A 19,786-nucleotide genomic window follows, 5' to 3' on the forward strand; every position below is an offset into this window, starting at 1 on the left:
TCTCAGTAATCTCTGAGTCAAAAATGTTCACTTTTAATTTCTAGCTGGGTTGACATTATTCTGAAACATATGACCATATGTATGTATTAAAAAAGCAGAAATGAAGACAGAAAAATGGTCAGTACACTGGCCATTGGAAAGGTTATTAGAGGGATATAGTTTCCAGAGAAGTGGCCAAGAGCAATTTTGCTCCTTTGCTGAAAATAAGCTTTTTGGCTCTAGAGCATGGGTTCAGCGAGACAACTGTGTTTCATGAAAACACATAGGACAAAAAACATATGATTATGAGAAACAGGCTCTACTCATACCCTTGTGATTGTTTTTTCTATTGTATTTCATTTATCATATACAGCTCTCATGCAAAGCCAATGAAAAACAGTCGCTTGTTTTTCTTGACTAATGCTGAATCCATAATAATGCACAGGAGAAATTACCGGATATATTTTAATGACATCACAAATTGAGTTGACCCAGTGCTACAAACATACAGTACTCAGCTCTAAGAAACAATTCAGAGCATTTCCAGCCACAGACATCATCCTAAACAGCTACTACCAGGCACTCTGGGATGTTTTGTGGTCTATAGGCTTTTAAGGTTGGAAAAGAGGCCTTCATCCTGACATTCTTCATCCTGACATTCTGCACAGATTCTAAAATTGGTGGAGCAAAAGGAATGATTTCTACAGAAAGCACCTCAAAGAAATGTAGTTGGAATGATAAAATTTCTCAGGCATTTTTAAGGTTTTAGATTTTCTGGTTTATGATACTAGGAAGTAGAGATTTGGCTAAAATTTTACATTTGGATTAATGCCATCATAAAATGCAACTTATTAACCTTTCCTTTGCTCTTATTTAAACTTCTGTGTGTAGAGGATTTGAGTTTTGTCACGAGGAAAAGAAAGGTTCTCCTAAGCTGAAATAACTTTTGTCTATAAAGCAAACATGCAAACATTTCTAGCGAGTTTCTCAACTCGTTCATCAAGTAAAAAGCTCCAGACTAAGTATACACCTCACCAAAGATACATTTCAGTTTTTAAATATTATATTTTTGGCTATTTCCCAGGGAAGTAGCCAAACTTACCTTATTTTCAAATGCAAATGTATTTTGGAGACTTTTTATCTTATTGTTTGCTAATGGGAAACCAAATTACATAAAACATACAAATTGCTTCAGTGTACTGTTGACTGAAATATATGAGAAGTCATTCTATGCAGACTAAATTTAATCAGAAGTGTGTTACCAATCTACTCCTGTATCTATTACTCTAAGTGTTTCTAGAGGAGAGAATGTGATTTCTCATAGACATCAGAGATTGCTGTTTAATTATTCATCCTGAAATTTAATTTCAAAGCTTGTAATCACTTAACTGTTTAAGATGGAATTTGTCACTGAAACAATCCAAGAGGAATTAGAGCATTATTTAACACTAACTCATTTCAGTTTCAGCATGTTTAATAACTGGCTCATTTCATGCAAAATCTGTGCAGGCCCCTGGAACAAGCCACATATGGTATTGATGTTTATGGTTTGCATAGAGTAAGTGAATTTCTCCATTTATGAATGGAAATATTTTCTACCTGAGGAGCACAGTTGCTATTTTTCCATTTTATTATTTATATATCAGGATGTCTCCTGTTAGTGAGAAGAGGATAGGTCTTCCTTCTCTGCCATTAGTTCCAGCCTACCAGGATAGCTTTGCAATACCCTTGCTCAGTGTGGCCTTGCTAATGCAAACCAAAAGGTTTGTGACTCAAAACACAGGTTTCACAGTAAATGAAGTAATTTTTTTTTTTAATGCTCCCAGATACAAATCAATACTTAGTACATTGCAGAAAGTTTGTCTCTGTATGGTCAGGTTTTCTCCTCCAGCATAGTCAGAGAAGCTAAAGAGGAGCTTTAACAGGAGGAGTCAGAGGAGCTAAAGCAGTATGAGCTGTCCCTGCACTTAAAATATGTCAGTATGTGGGGTCAGCATAAACTAGTGGCAAATAGCTGTCCTTTAAAGCACCTGTTGTGTCTCCTAAGGTGGCTTACTGTAGGCTGGAGCTCTTTTTACAGAGATTTGCTAGGAAGCGCGAGAGGTCATGATGGGACAGATACTCTGATAGATGCCCCTATGAAACACATTCAAACTTTGCTTCCAGCAAGACTTGCATTAGCAGATGGCTTCTCCATCCTGCATCTGAGGCTGGCTGCAGCAAGTGCAGCTGCTCTGGTCATTGCCATTAGTGTTGTTGCTGACTGAGTTGGTGCAGTGCATCCCATGGCAAGGCAGCGTGAGCCCAGAGCAGGCTTTGCTTTCTCCATTGTGTGCAGAGCATTAGTCCTGCAGAGGACACAGACCCCAAGGCAAGTACTCCACAATGGGGCTTTCCACACATGCCCAGCCTGTGACCAACTAAGGAAGCTCACCTGGACCTATGTCATGGTGTTGGGCCCCTTCAGGGATCCCACCCTTCTCTGCAGCTCGCTGGCAAGTGCTTGTGAGACAGTCATTCCCCCACAGGTCTGTCATGCCCACATGGCTGCACGGTCCTGCAAACCCCTCAGAGCTTTGGTACTAGAGGTTCATGCACAGAATTGTGAGAGGCAAAATCTGAAAGCCAGGGAGCTCCCCAAAAGATGAGTGTCAAAGACATGAATTGTGTATTCTTCCTCAGTCTTTGCTTCAGTGCCTCTTTGTGAGCATTTCTTAAGCACACACCTGTAAGGATGCAATGAATAGTCAACAGTTGTTCACAGATCAGAATTCCACACGATGCTGGAGCAGCACAACATTGCTGCAGCCTCTGTGCACACCATAATTAAGCCAATTTCACAGATTAAAGATAACTCAAACTTATCCAAAACTTTGTTCAAAGTTATCAGAAATTATCACTGTAGAAAACTGGAAATACACCATAAATTACAAAGCATGTCATTAAAGGCATCTGTGTGAAGCTCTCCTCCAAAACTGAAATATCAGGAAGTTTATATATGCCTTGACTTTTGAATAATCACATTTCTTTTAAATCTAGGGTGATCTTAAATGAGGAAATTAATTCAAAGTTAACATTTTGATCTTGCCTCTTCCTTTGTATAATTCCTACCAGATATGAATTTCCTGCCAATTCAAAGTTATAATTCAATTAAAATTGAGTACAAAAGCCAGCCTTGTTGGGCCTGCTTAGTCTTGAAAAGACTGAGAGGCAATACCATTAATGCACATAAATATCTTAGAGGTGGGTGCCAAGAGGTTGGTGTCAGACTCTTATCTTTGTGCCCAGGGACAGGACACACAGCAATGGCTGTATAGTAAAACACAAGAAGTTTCACCTCTACATGAAGGAGAAATTTGAATTGAGGGTAGCAGAGCACTGGAATGGGCTGCCCAGGGTGGTGGTGGAGTCTCCCTCTCTGAAGACATTTCAAACCCACCTGGACACATTCCTGCATCACCTGCTCAAGGTGACCCACCTTGGCAGGGGGGTTGGACTGGATGACTGGGGGGTCCCTTCCAACCCTGACTATTCTATGATTTTGTGCTATATTAATATCCCTTTTGTGAACTCATTTCTGATATGTGAAAACATTTAATTTTGGGATGAAGAGTCCCTTACCTTCAGGGTTTTTTTCTCTTGTAGTTAATTTCTTCATCTTCCCTTTCCTAAATAAAAATTGCAATAAGACATCTTTAATTAAATACTTGAAGAACATCATCCAGATCTGAAAGCTAGAGAGTTAAATGTACTCTTTAATGCAGATATTATGGCAATATGATTGAACTCTTCATTTTTTCTTTACATAGCTGGAAGGCCAGAGCTTGAATTAGGTATGTACAACTGTGCAGTATTTCCTACACTGACTCTGGAAAGTAAAACAAAATGAGAAAACATAAAATATTAAATCTTTTTATGCATCAATTTTTATGCATCTCTTTTGTGAAAGAAAGGATGGATCTTTCCATTTAGATAGAGAACATATTTGTTGAAGTAATCACATCCTGTAACATAAATACTGTTTTCAGTTTCAGGAGAAATAAACAAGAACAACTATTTTCATAGTATATGCTGAAGCTAAATTTTGCATAAACACTAAGTCATTTTGCTTTGACACAAATATTTAAGAAAAGAATAAAATGCACCTTAAACTACTCATCATTTTTGTTCACCTTATTTTAGTGGTTGATATTTGTTACTTTATTTTTAAGTTTCCTTGGCAAGTCATTAGGGTTTAACAGAAAACTCATCAGGAATAAGCACCAAGCAGAAAGAGAAAAATAACATTGCATTATTAGTTGTCCAATTGATTTGTAAACACCATTCTGTACCTCCTCTTGCTATCTTATAGACAAGGTTATGAATATTCCGTATTTTCAGTGTTGATGTAAAGTTCACTGAGTCATAGATCAATTAGACCAAATGGATTCCTGTAGGGAGAAACGAGTGTATCCCAATTTAGAAGCTTAGTTGAGAGAATTTGAGATAACAACCTGTCATCTCCTACTTTGAAATACAATACTTGGTATAGAAAGCAAAACAAATGAAAGCTAAGCTGCAAGATTCTGACTGGTTCAGGAGATTGTTCAATTGCATTTGTGTAATTACTTTCTTCTGGATGCACACACATATTTCTTACAGAATTATTTTATTTGATTCAGTCCCAATTTATATCACATTGGCTAATTTATTATTTTCAGACTTATTTCATGATAGAAACAGGTGGAAAGTTCTTACTGGAGACAGAAATCCTTGCTCTGTTTTGGAAACTGTTGCTTTTATATTTTTGCAGTATCTATAATAGCTGAAAGAATATCACATATAGTTAGTTACTAAAATAACATGAAAATCAGAAGATTTGCACTGTTCTAGTAACAGTCTGCTTTTATATTTTTGGTGGTTAGAACCACAGAATAACAGAATCATAGAATGTCTTTGGCTGGAAGGGACCCTAAAGGTCATCTAGTTCCAACTCCCTTGCCACTAGACCAGGTTGCTTAGGGCTCCATCCAGCCTGGCCTTGGACACTTTCTGGGATGGGGCATACATAACTTCTCTGTTCCACCAATATGTTCCAGTTCCTCACCACCCTCACAATAAAAAATTTCTTCCTAATATCTAATCTAAACCAACTCTCTTTCAGTTTGAAGCCATTCCCCTTTGTCCTCTCACTACAGGCCCTTGTAAAAAGTCTCTCTTCATCTTCATTGCGAGTTCCCCTCATATCCTGGAAAGCCTCAATAAGATCATCCCAAACCCTTCTTTACCAGGCTGAAAACCTCCAGCTCCCTCACCCCTTCCTCACAGGAGAGGTGCTTAATCCCTCCAACCAACTTTGTTTCCCTCCTCTGGACTCACTCCCAACACGTTAATATGCTTCCTGTCTTGGGGACCCCAGACCTGGCTGAAGCACTGCAGGTGGGGTCTCCAAGTGGGAGAATGGAGTAGAGGATCAGAATCCCCTCCTTCAACCTGATCCCAAAGTTGCTTTTGATGCAGCCCAGGACATATTTGGTTTTCTGGGTTGCAAGCACACATTACTGGGTCATATCCAACCTCTCATCCACCAGCACCCCCAAATCCCACTCAGCAAGGCTGGTCTCAATCTGTTCATCCCCCAGCCTGGATTGACACCAGTGGTTGTCCCTAACCCATGTGCAGCACCAGCAGATATTATTAAACCTCGTGAGATTCCCATGGGCTGCTTCTCAAGCTTGTCCAAATCCCTCTGGATGGATCCCATCCTTCAGGTGTGTCATCCAGAGGTGTGTCAGCTTGTTGTCTTCTGCAAATTTGCTGAGGGTGCACTCCATCCTTTTGTCTTAATAAATAAAGATATGAAATAGCACTGTCCCAATACAGACCTCTGAGGGACACCAGTTGTCACTGATATCCATTGGGATGCCAAGCTGTTGACCACTGCCCTCTGGATGTGGCTGTCCAACCAGTTCCTTATCCATCTAACAGTATCTACCACCCATCAAACTCCTCTTTCTCCTATTTAAAGGGCAGGATGTTGGGGCGGGGCTATGACCAAGGCTTTACAGAAGTACAGATAAATGACACCTGTAGCCCTTCTCTTGTCCACCAGTGCACTCACTCCATCATAGAAGGCCCTCAGTGAAGCCGTGCTGGCTGTCTCCCTGAATCACCTCCCTGTTCTCTGTGTGCCTTAGCAGAGCTGCTAGGAGGATCTTTTCCATGATCTTCCCAGGCACAGAGGTGAGGCTGACAAGTCAGTAGTTCCCAGGATCCTCTTTTTTACTCTTTTTAAGATGGGTTCAATGTTCCCCTTTTTCCAGTCACCTGGGATAATTGGTCACTGATTAAAATGTCACTGTTTTTCTCTAAAAAATTGAAGTTAGAAACAGTTTCCCAGGAGTGGACATCAAACTAGGAGCAAGAAATTGAATGACTACATTGTCATATCAGCTTTTAAACAGTTCTGGTTTGCCTTGAGTTGGTTTCTTAGGATCTTATACACAGAATTAAAAGTTGCCATTAAATTTTGTGTTAATTTACCTACTTGGTAGTTGTTTGGACAGCAAAGGAACTAGTACTGAAGAAAGTAAAACAAAGTGTAAAACCCTTGCATTTACTTAATCCTAAAACCAATGCTAATTAAACAGTGCTATTTATCTTTCACAGTATAGAAACAGAAGAATATACAAAGGTAACATACTTATTAGACTGCATGTAAATAGTGGACATATCAAATATTCATATTCAGCCTGTGAAAATCACTTCCATAGAACAAATGGAAATGGCTTTTGTTAAAATTTTAAAAGGAATAAATCTATATCCTAACTTGCTAATTATAAGACATCAGTTCTCAGCTACATTCAGCTATCACATTGACTCTAACATTATGCCCATTCTCCAAACTCACCTACAAAGAGAATATCCTTAAATCCATGAAAAAATGACTTTCTAGTGCAAAGTCTCTGTACACATCATTCTAGGGGTTTATCTCTGAAACAGCTGACAAAGACTGCTGTCAAATTAAATAAATGTTTAGATCATTTGACATAGCAAATTCTTCACTAGCAAAGTAGCTATTTGTCAGAATAGTTATACTTCTTCATTTATTCTTTCATATAACACATAATGAGAGTAAATTACAGAGATAAATATAAACTTTTTAATGATGCAGCCTAGCATACAAGTCATATAGATTGTAGTACACTCAGCTATCTAAAGCAGATGATGTCTATGCTGTTCTTTGAGCACAGGCACACAGTGGAACTTGAATTCCTGCTTGGTTAGTGTTGAACTGCCTGGGCACAAATCTGTGCTCAGGTCAAGAGCCTGGAGAAGCAGGAGCCCCCTTTGCTGCCCAGTCTGAGCTTAGCCTCAGATGCCCTTTACGCTGTGTGATAGTATCATGCAAGTAACTTCAGGCAAAGAACTAAGCCCGGAGCTGCTTCTCATAAAACTTACTAACTTGTGCAGGAAGGAAAGGCTCTGTGACAGAAATTTAGCAAAGGAAATGTATGGGGTATGCACAGACAACACTGATCAATGAACAACTGTTGGGACCACCCATGAAGACTGTACAGAAATAAGCAGAACCAGTGCAGCCTGCAAGTGCTTGTAATGAAATCTTCATGATTCTAAATGCCAGTAATAAAAAATTCTAGAAAAATTACATAGAATGAATGGTCATAAAAGAACAAAATAATTAAAAAATATTTAACTTTCAATTTATCTTTGTTGCTTTTTTTTCCCAGATTCCTGTGCAGAATATTTTCATGCTGCATGTTGTGTTCTCACTACCTAGAATCCTAGAATGTGTTGGAAGGAACTTTTAAAGGATTTAATCCAAACCTCTTGCAATGAGCAGGGACGTCTTCAACTAGATGCAGGTTGGTCAGAGATCCAACTCACCCAACCTGGAATATTCTTGTATTCTACCACATTTCTGTGCAACCTGTGCCAGTGCTTTACCACCTTCATTGTGAAAAAAACTCCACACTTCTTCCTTACAGATAATCTAAATCAATGCTTCTTCAGTTTAAACCATTATGCCTTGTCCTGTCACAGCAGGTCCTGCTAAGAAGTCTATATCCCCATCTTTCTTTGGCTCCCTTTAAGACTGAAAGGCCAAAATAAGGTTCCTCCAGACCCTTCCCTTGTCCAAGATAAACAACTCATGTTCTCTCAGCCTTTCCTCACAGGTGAGGGCTTCCAGCCCTCTGATAATCTTCATGGATCTCCTTTGCACCCACTCAAACAGTGGGTCCCAGTCTGTGCAGCAGTCTGAGTGGGCTCTCACCAGAGCAGAGCAGAGCAGAGCAGAGCAGAGGGGCAGAATCCCCTCCTTCACCCTGGTGCCCACACTGCTCTGGATGCAGCCCAGGACACATCTGGCTTTCTGGAGTGACCATTGCTGGGTCATGTACAGCCTCTCACTCACCAGCACCCTCAAATCCTTCTCAGCAGGGCTGCTCTCAATCTGTTTATCCGTTCAGTCTATAACAATACCAGAGGTTTCCCCAACCCAGGTGAAGTGCGCTGCACTTGGCTTTGTTGGACCTGAGGAGGTTACCATGGGCCCAATTCCAGAGTTTTTCCAGGTTCCTCTGGATGGCATCCTGACCACAAGGCAGACTCCTGTGCCAGTATCAGTATATATATATCACCTTTTGGTGTCCAATGGGTTACCACCGTCTGTCATTACCTTTGAAGGACATCTCAGAAAGCCAACATACAGTAAATCACCCTGTATCAAACTCTAATTACAGCTATTACTAGACATGAGCCATGTATTAGCACACATTAACCAGGTTTTTTTGGCAGAAGAAATTCCAAGAAAGGAGAATTGAAGATGAAAAGGAATAAGAAAATAAATAATTTTTGTCTTTCCTCTTTTTTCAGCTATAATTCTTTTTGAATGAAGGCTCTTCTAAATTTTCAGGTACTGCAAGCCTTCAGGTTTTCATTCTCTATAATGTCCTGAGGTATTTCTGCCCACACTGCTACAGCTGCTGAATTGAAGATGGCTGCATCTCCCATCGTGCCAGTTCAATGCTTAGTCTGGTGAAAAATTCAACCCATTTGATAGTTTGGTTGAATCTTCATATCTGAAGTGTTGAATCTTTATGATTCATATTTCATTTTGTAAAGACTCATTTTCTAATCTCTTTTGTGAAAAGTTGAATATTTCAGGTTGTACTTCAGGAAACTGAGGGAACATTTCCTTCCTGTCCTTGGAAGAAAAGAAAGTTGAATTGCATAGTTCTTCTCCTATTTTTTTTTTAATTTTTTCCAGAAATGGGCAATGCTGCTATTAAAGACAGTAACAGTTGCCAGAAGCAATTCTAATAACTTCACCCAGGGAGCTTTTTTCCAAGTATGGTTTACAGTATGACCTACAAAATGTAGCTTGTTATTGGAAAGGCAAGGACACAGATTTTTCAAGGGCATTAATAGCAGTCTATGTTAAACTTGCTGCTTCCCATTTGCTTTCATGTTTATAATCCAATAAGTGTTTTCATTGCTTCCAGTAGTTTAGTCTTTAATATAATTAGATGTACTCGTTAAGCTGTTTGATATTATATAATGCAGCTGTTTTTCCTTAAAGCAATATCTTTATGCAGGCAAGAAAAATTCGGATTTTATTCAAACAAGCAAAATTCCCACAAGACAGTCCAAGTTATACTCAAATTAGAGATATGCTAGAGGCAAATTGATACTGTCCTTCATTAAAATCTTTTTTGTGGTTTTGGATGCTTGGCTAAGCATTACTTGTAATGTAAAATACATATCCTGAGGTGTTGCATACATATGTCTGGATTGTCTCCATGTGAATTAGAGTCCACAGAGTTGAAAAAAATTCTTCTCCTTCATGTTTTCCTAACCACTGGTGTGAAGATTTCTATTTGCTTTTTTGGACAGCATTGTTATGATGGCAGTAGGAAGAAATAATGGCACATAAAAAGCTCCATAGGAGTATGATAATAAGGAATAACACTTCTGAAAACTAAACACATAGAACAGTGCATTTTTCAGTATATTTTTAGCAGTTGCCCTCACAATTTAACTGAATTAACTTCAGCAGTTTTAATTAAAGAAATTGTACAAGTGGTGTAAGAGCTAATACCTGGATTAAACAACTCTGGCTTTCAGTTCTGGTTTTGTTTGCTTTCCTTCAGATATTTTCTGTAGAAGTATCTAAAGAAGAAAGTAGAAAAGCCTCTCAGACTTCAGTTTACTGCTCTTCCATTATGAGAGACACACAGCTGTCCTAAAGTTCTTTTGCTGTTGATGTCACTGTCACACCTGCCTTCATTCCTTTTTGTGTGGCGGTTTTATTGTTGCACTGCTACCAGCCAGCTGCAGCCAGGGGTTTCATTGAGCAGCGGTTTCCATTGCTTGGAGATCATTGCCACTGCTCTGGTTCTGATTGCTGTGATTTATGCCCTCTTTCAGGTGTTGGGAGGTGGATTTCATAAGCTCTGATGGACCTGTTTAAGACTTCCATAGGAAGTCTTACAGATTATAAATTTGTAAGGAACTGTAGCTGCTTATACCTAGATCTATACAAGATATGAAAGAGTACTGGCATGATTTTTTTTTCTACAACATGAAAGCCATGATCTGTGAAAGTAACAAAAATGCCTGGGGGTTTGCTTATAAAATATGGAAGAAGATAAATTTAATTATTAAAATCAAAACCTTCCCACACTTTAAAATATTCCTTACTTTCTACATAAACATTCTTTTGAGAAAAAAAAATTGGAAACAGTTATTTTTACTAGTAGCTATTGTTTGGTTTTTACTAGTACTTTTAGTTGGGTTTTTACTTAAAATCGCGGGTTCATGCAGAGAAAAGTTCTTGCTATTTACATTGTGAACGCTGCAAAACCAGAGTACCTGTTACGGAATTTTCACATTTCCTTTGAAGTTTTTTTTTTTTTAACCAATATTGATTTTTCATATTTCTTTCAGTCCAGTCTTCTGCAGCAAGTATAAATTATTCTATAGCCCTTAAATACATTATCTATGCTTTGAACCAAAGTTAGTATTTTCTCTTACTTTTTAAAAAATCTCATGAGAAAAGTTCTAAAAAACTTTAATGATTCCATTCGGTAGTTCCCCTCTGAACTTCTGCTTCATATAGTTCAGCTAATTAGGGAATCAAGCATAGTGAGAAAGCTCAAACTAAGGAAATAAATGTGCATGGCTATCCTTAGGAAGAACATCTTATTGAGGTAGAAAAAGAGACAGAAACTTCTTTTCTACTTCCTGAAGATCCACTTGAACACTCCTGCTGTTTTATTCATTCCTCCTCAGGTGCAATTTTGGCCTTGAGCCCATGAGAAAGGAACATGCTTTGAGCACATCAATGCTGCACCTCAGAGTATACCTTTAGTATAGATGTAGAACAAATTTGTGCACCAAAGGAACCCCTGAAGTACACCAAGTAACTCATATGGACCTACTATGTGTGACTCACAGCAGCCATGACCTGGTTAAATGGGAAGGGAAAGGTTCCTTTGGGTAGTTATGCACTTTTTTTCCCTGCTTTTCTCCTTGCAAACACTCTTGACACACATACAGCAAATTTCTCCCTCTAGTAACTTGGGTCATTTCATTGATTGCATTTGTCTGTGGCAATTTTGATTGATCTGTTCACCCAATAGAGGTTTGTGTTTCATATCAAGAGGTTCCAGTGTTGAAATTCATAAATAAATTGCTTAGAATACCATTATTCAGGAAAAAGCAATATGAAGTTAGAATTAAAAACTTTGCAATTTACCAAGGGTAGTAACCATAGATTTAATGTCAATCTACATTTACTGTTTCACTTAAATCTGCCCATGAATTCAGTTCTTCTGATTTAATAATGCATACTTTTAGAAAGAGAAAATGTCATTGACTTAAAGAACCTTTGACTCATTCCCTGTGTGAGAAATATTCTGAAACTTGCTGTTATCTCAGCTGATATGTGTTACGTTCCACGAGCTAATGTGGTGTCAGTTCACAGGGGAGAGTGGGCCTTCAGTCAGACCACGTTTCTTGGAAAGTTCTTGTTCCTTAAACCTGCAAATAAGACTTTCAGTGCACTAAGGTCAAACCATCTGATTTTTAATATTTTACCACCCCTAAAGCAATTTTCAGATAATAAAAGTTTGCTTTGATTGTCCTTGTGGAATTACTTCTGAACTGTGCACCTTACCACTGTTCTGTGATTTCTATTCCCGTCTTGGTTCAGAAATACTTCTTGCAATAATCCCTGACTTTTCAGGGACTCAGGTCAGAAGAACTTCTTAGACCCTGCAACAGATACAGAGTAGCTAATTCAAATACCAAAAAGCAAACCAAGAAAGTGAGAATTAACCTGAGTAATACTGCAGTGGTTACCCAAAGCAGCATAGGCAATGCTTGCCCTGCATCTCTCATTGCAGCCTAAATTCTGGGTCACTCCATGAGACCAGGAAAATGGAGAAGTTCCTGCCAAGACCTATAGGAAGACCTCAGAGAAAGGGCCAGGGTTTTGCAGGTAATGGTGTAGTAGACACAATCACTGTTACACTGTAAATACTAAACTCAGACAAATAATAGCAAGACTTACATTTCTTGAGACATACTAGTGTCAACAGGACCAGACTAGGTCACAGCTGTGTTACAAACCATATAATTTTCACACAAACAGCAAGAAATTATTCCTGTTCTTGAGTGCTTGCAGTTAGAATGGGTGTAAGAAGAAGAAGAAGGGCTGGGGAAAGGCAGTATTGTCAGCCATGCTGTTTCAGATGAAGAATCCAATACAGAGACAATAACTAACACTAGAGTTCAGCTGCAGTCTCCTGTGTTGCAGGTTGATGTGTTAAACACAATATTGTCCTTCTGTATTCCTGTGCTTTTAAAAATTAAACATCAATATCAACCACCTTATATCTATTGTTTAACATTTCTGAAGAGCAGTAAACTTCAATATCTTAAGCAAACTTCATCTAAATAATTGCATTAATGCAATGTCAAGGCACTGCAGATTTTTTACCAAAAAAACCAGCTATGTGTCTCATTTAATGGAAACAGCAGTAGTCTCAACATGAACTATATTTCCCAAGCTTGTGCAGTATTTAATATTACAGGTAGTTCTGAGGATTTGCTATTGCTTATCATAATGTCCTAGAAAAGGAGCAAGATGATTAAGCAATTTTTTTGATTTCCTCACTTGCTATTAGATGCAAAATGTAAATCACATGAATAAGTGACAGAAAATTGGACACAAAAAATAAAGCCTAGGAAAAACCACTCCATCTATTTCTTGAAATTGTGGATGGACAGTGTTATATACAACTTGTTTAAAGGATACTGCCAGTCACAGTTAAATACTAAGTGCAGAAATGACAGAAAAATCACAGCTAAAACTAGGTACAGCCTACTCATTTCTGCCTTGTGATATGGGCATGCCCACTGCTACAAAAAAACCACAAACGTTTCTAGGGCCTTAGTCCAAGTAATTACCAAAAGAAAATTTTGTCTTTCCAGTAGCTTGTACAACACATGGAAAAGGAACACTGCAGACTGCACAAGCAGATTTTCTTTAGAGGCCATGATAACGGCAGCCAAAGTTAAGCTGTGAAGATGAAGATTTTCTCAATTTGAGAACTTGAACCCCCACATCCACCCTTCCACCCCATCATAATATAGTGAGTTCTAGAAACTGATGAGCAGAAAGTAAGAGATTGTGGCCTTCATCTGGGAGGGAAATAATCTCACTTTCCCTGGGTAGCTCAGTCCATAAACTCGTAGCTCTTGTTTAGGGTGACTTTGCTTGATCTTATGAATCTGCTTGTTGAGAGGTGTCCAAATGCTTTTGCTCGCTGTCCCCAGGCTGGAGAACAGGGTGGGTTCCTGCAGTGTGTACACTAAACCCTTCCACTCAGCACTGTCAACACCCCAACATGTCTCATTTCCCATGAAGAAATCCTCTGTTCTTGGGGATGTTACGCTGAAGATAGGTCTCATTGTTTGCTGTTGAACGGATCCTCTCCATTCCTCACTACAGCTATTCACACCAGACCTTGCAAGTGCTCCACCTACAACTGGATCACTAGAAAGTTTTGGATGAAAAATATGTATGAGAGTAATGCCTAAAATGCTTAGATCCCAAGAGAGTAAGGCAGTTCTAGTTCACAGGCTTCTTTACTGGGCAATCAAAGTAACATAATCCTGGATTCTAGCACACAGTGTTAAAGATACTGCAAGGAAATTAATTGAAATTCCATCTAATTTCTTCTCATATTAACATATTTTAGTTAATTTTAACATTGTATTTATTCTCATTACTATATATATATCTTTCATTTATGCATATTGGGGGTGGAATTGTTTCTATATGTTTAGTATGCTCTCTGGCCAGAGAAAGCAAGAATTGTGACTCTGCAAACATACAAAGCATGTATTATCTCCACATCACCTACATTTCTCTTTGTTTCATTGAAGTTTGGAAATAAGGTCCTCTGAAGCACTCTTGAAGCATACTACTTCCATTTGAAGGCTTTTACAGAAAGTCAGAATATTACAGGCTAGTCTGACTCAGTTGCCCAGCTTCTAGTTCCAGCAAGAGCACAGGAGTATTAATTTACTCTTGACAGTGTGTAAGTTCCTGGGGATATTTTTAATCTTATACAAATATCCTGCAATAAAAAGTTCCTGCTAACTTTATTACCAAAGGACAAAGTAATTAAAGAGAAGGTCAATGGGAAAGATCTGCAAATCTTTGATGTTAAAATATGTATCACCATTCTTCTGGATTGTGTTTTCTGTAGTCTAAATACATAAACTTAATTGTACAACATTATTTCTGAAAAATATTGAACTTTCTAGAGTAGATGAGCATATTCAGAACATAGTTATTTAGATAAAAGCACAGTATATGCTATGTTTTTAATTTAAGGAACACAGTATGAGGAATTGTGCTATAAAACAGTGCATACCCTTTACCCTTGCCAAAATAAAGTTATTTTGCATTTCCAGGGCTTTCAGTCATCACCTTCAGAGTTATTACGATTTCCTGACAGAGACTAGGGGTAGGAAGAGAACAAGTTGGGGTTTCTTTACCATTTCACTTTGGTTAGCTACAAACCTCATCACTGGCCTGGGCCCATGCCTCATGTCTTTCCTTCAGTGATTTAAGGCACCCAGTGGGGCTGACATTTTTAGTGTGAGTGAAAAGAAAAGTGGAATGACAGGGATTTGTCCAAGCCCAAGAAATGCATCTGCTGCAGCAGCTGGAAGCAGAAGTCAGAAAAACCCCAGTAACTGTACTGTCCTATAAAGAGAAAAGAAAAGAAAGAAAGAAAAAAAGAAAAGAAAAGAAAAGAAAGAAAAGAAAAGAAAAGAAAAGAAAAGAAAAGAAAAGAAAGAAAGAAAAGAGAACAACAAACCAACCAAAGCTGCTTTATGATTGAACAAGGATTATTGTACATATAATTTATTAGTTTAAAACTATTTCTAGAGTTCCAGACACCATGCCATGCAGGGGACCGACTGCAAATATCTCTGGTAAATTTCTTGGTAAGTTGCCTCTTGTAAAATAGCTCTTTCTTCTGGGGAAAGAAAACCCCCAACAGAATAAAAAAGATAACTTGTTAATAGTATGGGATGTGACTTATATGAGATGAAGGTCTCTTCACACAGATGTGGCTGCTCAAATTACATTTGCTCTGCCATTGACACTTGAGCAACAAACCTGAATGATGTTATACCTAAAGCTTGTGAACTTATGTATCTTTTTTGAGTTAACCATGAGATAGATTTTTCCAATATCTTATGAATATAATTCTAATTAAACTTAAGGAACAGTGTTCATATACAACTAGTATCCCACTGAACAGTGGAAAATAAGACATAAGAATAATAAATATGGTCATACTGGGAAGTAGGGATATGCTCATATTCCTGGAAGATAAGAGAATCCCTAAAGATCGCATTGGTTTTTTATGAGAAAGGAAGAAAAGATAAACATGATAACTCCCAGAAATATAAAAAAAAGTAAATTCCAGTTTGGGGATTAAAACATTTGACAAAAATGAAAACAAACAAAAAAATACAATAGATAAAATGGAGGCTGTGGAATGCAGCCTGACTGCTATTGTATTCATGAGGAGAAAGTACTAGATATGGAGTATATTTTAATAACAGTGTTTTGTGTTAGTTTAGGTTTTAAGTCTGTAGAATTTCATGCCATGAAATAAAAGACTTCCCTGCACATAACAAGGTAGTCATTCTTTATTGATCTTTTTGAAACAAGAAATACCCAACACATGGAAGTAAGGCAAATCTGATGTTTTCAAAAGATAAGTACAGGGAGCACAGGTTAGTAGAGTCATTAGATCAAGTCCCCTGCTATTTCAAACAGCTGTCTCATAGATACCTCTCCATAAACTTAACTAGATGAAATTTAAATGGGTGACATTGGTAGCTCTCCATTGCTATTTCTATGGAATGTTGTGTTCAAGAGTGTAAGTGGTTAAGGAGCCTCCCTTATATATTTAGCCTGAATTACTTTATTCATTGTAAGCCAAGATGGTGTCTTAGTTAACATAGCCCAGGAGACTTGAACTCACTAAACAAATCAATATTCTCTACCACACCCTCCTTATGCTGAAAGCCTTTCATTTGTTCTATTTGATTTTTCCTTTTTTTAAAAAAGGGACATATTTTTTCCTACATATCTTTGCATGGCTTCGGTCTTTGATTAGAAAAGAATGCTTTTACTACTGTGTAGAGAATCAGGTTTTACTGACTAGTCAGTAATCTTAAAAACACAGTTAAATTTGTTAAAGCATAGTTTTTCCATCAATGTTTAAAAAAACTGGTTAGTTTTGCATTAATTCCAGTAGCAATATTTACTGCAGCATTGGTAAAGCACTCAAACAAATACTAGGGGTGAACAGATCCTTAATTAACATGTGCCTGTTATTGCATTGGCAATAGTTAAGGCAGCCACAGGCAATCTTAGCTCTTGTTCTCCATGTGATCATACAGATCTGAGTTTGGTTTGTATAGGTTCAAGCAGGAAGATCAGCAAAAGATCGCTAAAAACACATACAGATTTGAACAAATCTATTTGCAAAGAAATATATTGATAAGACCAATATTTTCAGTCACTTAAGTGAAAGGATAAACTGGACATTGTATATCCTCAGTGAGCCCTGAAGATCTGTGTTTTCTGTCAATCTAAAGTAACAAGGAATTAAACATTTACTATCCTTGCCACCAGATAGATCATTGAAACGTGAAAAGAATAGTAATACTCTTTTTTCTTCAGAGCAGAAATACATATTTGATGTTTAATGCAGGGCTACTCTCAACTGGGAAATGTCTGTTCATTGAATAAAAAATAACAATTTTTTTGCCAGCAGGCTTTTTAAACCTATGGTTTTGCTATCTGTCTAAGGCTGTTTTATATTAAAGCAACAGGACTAAACATTTAATGGGGATATCTTAGTAGAAGAAACTGAAACAAGCTAAACCCCTTTTTTAAGAGTATAATTTGCTAGGCATTCCATAATTTTTAAGTTAGGATTCATGGCAACTAATTTTAGCTATCCAAAAATTGAGTAGCTAATTAATAAAGCAAATCAACAGAGAGAACCAAATCCAAGGGCATTTATTTTAATTTTAAAATAGGTGAAATTTGTGACTGGCTTATCACAGAATTTCTGTAGGATGTCTCACCTTTGATAGTGGAGGGATCCTGAATGCCTATGTTGGACTGGAAGCTTAACTGTTAGATTGCTAAAGCTGGCTGAGAATAACATTTTAGCCTTTAATAACATTTTTTACATTAAAATTTCTGACCAGTTAATTAATTATTAATGACCACTGAATTAATTAAGGCCTTTATGTGCTATAACCATAAAGACTAGCTGTTCAATTTCTTTATTAACAACATATCTGCTTTTATTGAAAATGCTGAAAGATAAAACTTACCACAGTGAGATTCAGGTCAATGAAAGCTTGAAATGCTCATGGTCAGAGATGTATAAAACATACATATATGATTCTCTCAGCTGGAAATATTTGGAAAAGGAAAGGGAAAATCACATATTCATAGTTCCATCCTTGCAGTACCTATGTGCAGCATAGATCTGTGGCACCCAGCACATTGTGTTATGTAAGAGAACTAAACTAGGAACAAGGCTCCTGCAGGTTTTTTTCTGGGAAAGAACACTTCAAATACTATGCAGCTTTGAAGCTTTTGGTTGCTCAAGTCACGACTCAGTGGTGCCTGAGCATCTGCAAGAAGTCACATAGATCTATAGTGGCTGACTCATTTCCAGTTTTGTGCAGAGATATGTGCGTCACATCATTGATTAATGGCGCTGGTGGTGAGAAAGACAGCATCTGGGAGAAACTGAGGAGGTCACTGCAGTCACACTCATTTGTCAGGCAGAGTCTGGTGATGAACATAACTGTTGTAATTGCTTTAAAATTTCCTGACTTGAAATATCATCCTTGCAAAGAAAATTGTACAGAGTTCTCAAATGCAAAGGGAAGAATATGAGGTTTCAGCCTAAGTTGAGGATTTTTCAGTATTTGATAAAGCTTATACTCTCCCAGGCCTGTGTAAGTGCTAAGCACAAGATTTCTTAACACAGGAATGTGGTGTCAAAGATCAGCTCAGCAAGTGATCTTCTCTCCACCCAAAGTAAAATCTTTGCAGATGTTCTAATACAAGCAGAAAGACTATGTTTAACAGAAAAGACATTCTGCATGGCTCTTTCTATTTTGGAAAAATAAAGTAGTTTTTCCAGTATTTTTCTCAGCTCAACTAATTTTCCACTGTCTAGCATCACCAGCATTTTCCTTCTGGATATTTGTACAATACTGAATACCAGTTTGGAATCTTCCATTCAGCAGCTGTTAGCTAGAAGGTACAAAAAGGTATCTCAATCTTCCTCCTGCTCTGGAGTGAGAGGGATGGGCAGAGGCATCTTGGCAGTGGGACCACATGTGGATTTTCAGGCATCATGAAGGTGAGTCCATGGCCAAATGCCAGAAGATTCCTGCTGTTTGAAATATGACAGAGCCTCTTTCAGCACTACTCCCGAGTCTGCCAATGGCAGGTGCAAAATCAGTGACAGATGGGAAACATTGAATTGGCTTCTCTGTCTCTTCTTTAATCAAGTCTGGGGACTTACACACTAAACAACATTACTTAGATATTTTTTTCCTTAATTCTGTTATTTAAAAATATATCCAATTATCTCATGGCAGGATATATTTTTCAAAACAAACATTAAAACAGAAATTAAGGCTAGTAAATTATATTAGTGGATTATTCAAAAGTATAGTCATGGAAATGAAATAAAAATGTGTCAGAACATCTTACAGACTTTGCTGGCATCTACTAAATTTAAAACAAATTTTGGTGCAGAGTTCAATGCCTGAACTCTCTAGAAATTGTAAAAATTTTAATAGTAAATTATTGTTTTCAATATTGTTTTCAATCACTTTTATGAGATTTGATCCTACAGTCTTAAGTTTTAGAAGTAAAAATTGACTAATACCCTCAAAAAAGTTGGTGGCAGTAAATATAGAGAAATTAATCTCTGTAAAAGTTTTTATATTCAGCACTGGTCACATAATTTGAGAGCAATCACAGCATTTTTTTAAAAATCACATTACTTGTAGTATTTGCTCTGGGGATGTTTTTAAACAACACTTTAATACCAAATAGACCACATCATCTGTGCTGGCTCATCGACTTAAAAGTTATTGCTGCTTCTCATGTGCAATGGAGCAGGAAATCAGACAGTAAACACTGCAAGAATTGTCAACAATT

General features: G+C 37.6%; 1 protein-coding gene across 8 annotated transcripts in view; it reads right to left on the reverse strand.

Annotated features, from left to right (window-relative positions):
* The window catches only part of OXR1 (oxidation resistance 1), a 355,346-nt gene extending 337,253 nt beyond the window's left edge, over nucleotides 1–18,093 (reverse strand). For 3 of the 8 annotated variants that reach the window (XM_036378715.2, XM_036378719.2, XM_054517151.1), the window contains exon 1: nucleotides 2,414–2,690. In XM_036378715.2, coding sequence (XP_036234608.1) covers nucleotides 2,414–2,516 — 103 coding nt within the window. In that variant the 5' untranslated portion in view covers nucleotides 2,517–2,690. Of the gene's footprint in view, nucleotides 1–2,413; nucleotides 2,693–3,600; nucleotides 3,648–17,931 lie in introns of those variants that run through there. The other 5 variants (XM_036378729.2, XM_036378727.2, XM_036378717.2 and 2 more) reach the window with 4 other exon arrangements.
* Between the last annotated feature and the right edge of the window lie 1,693 nt (nucleotides 18,094–19,786).

The sequence above is a fragment of the Molothrus ater genome, chromosome 1, assembly GCF_012460135.2.
Source record: "Molothrus ater isolate BHLD 08-10-18 breed brown headed cowbird chromosome 1, BPBGC_Mater_1.1, whole genome shotgun sequence".
NCBI lineage: Eukaryota > Metazoa > Chordata > Aves > Passeriformes > Icteridae > Molothrus > Molothrus ater.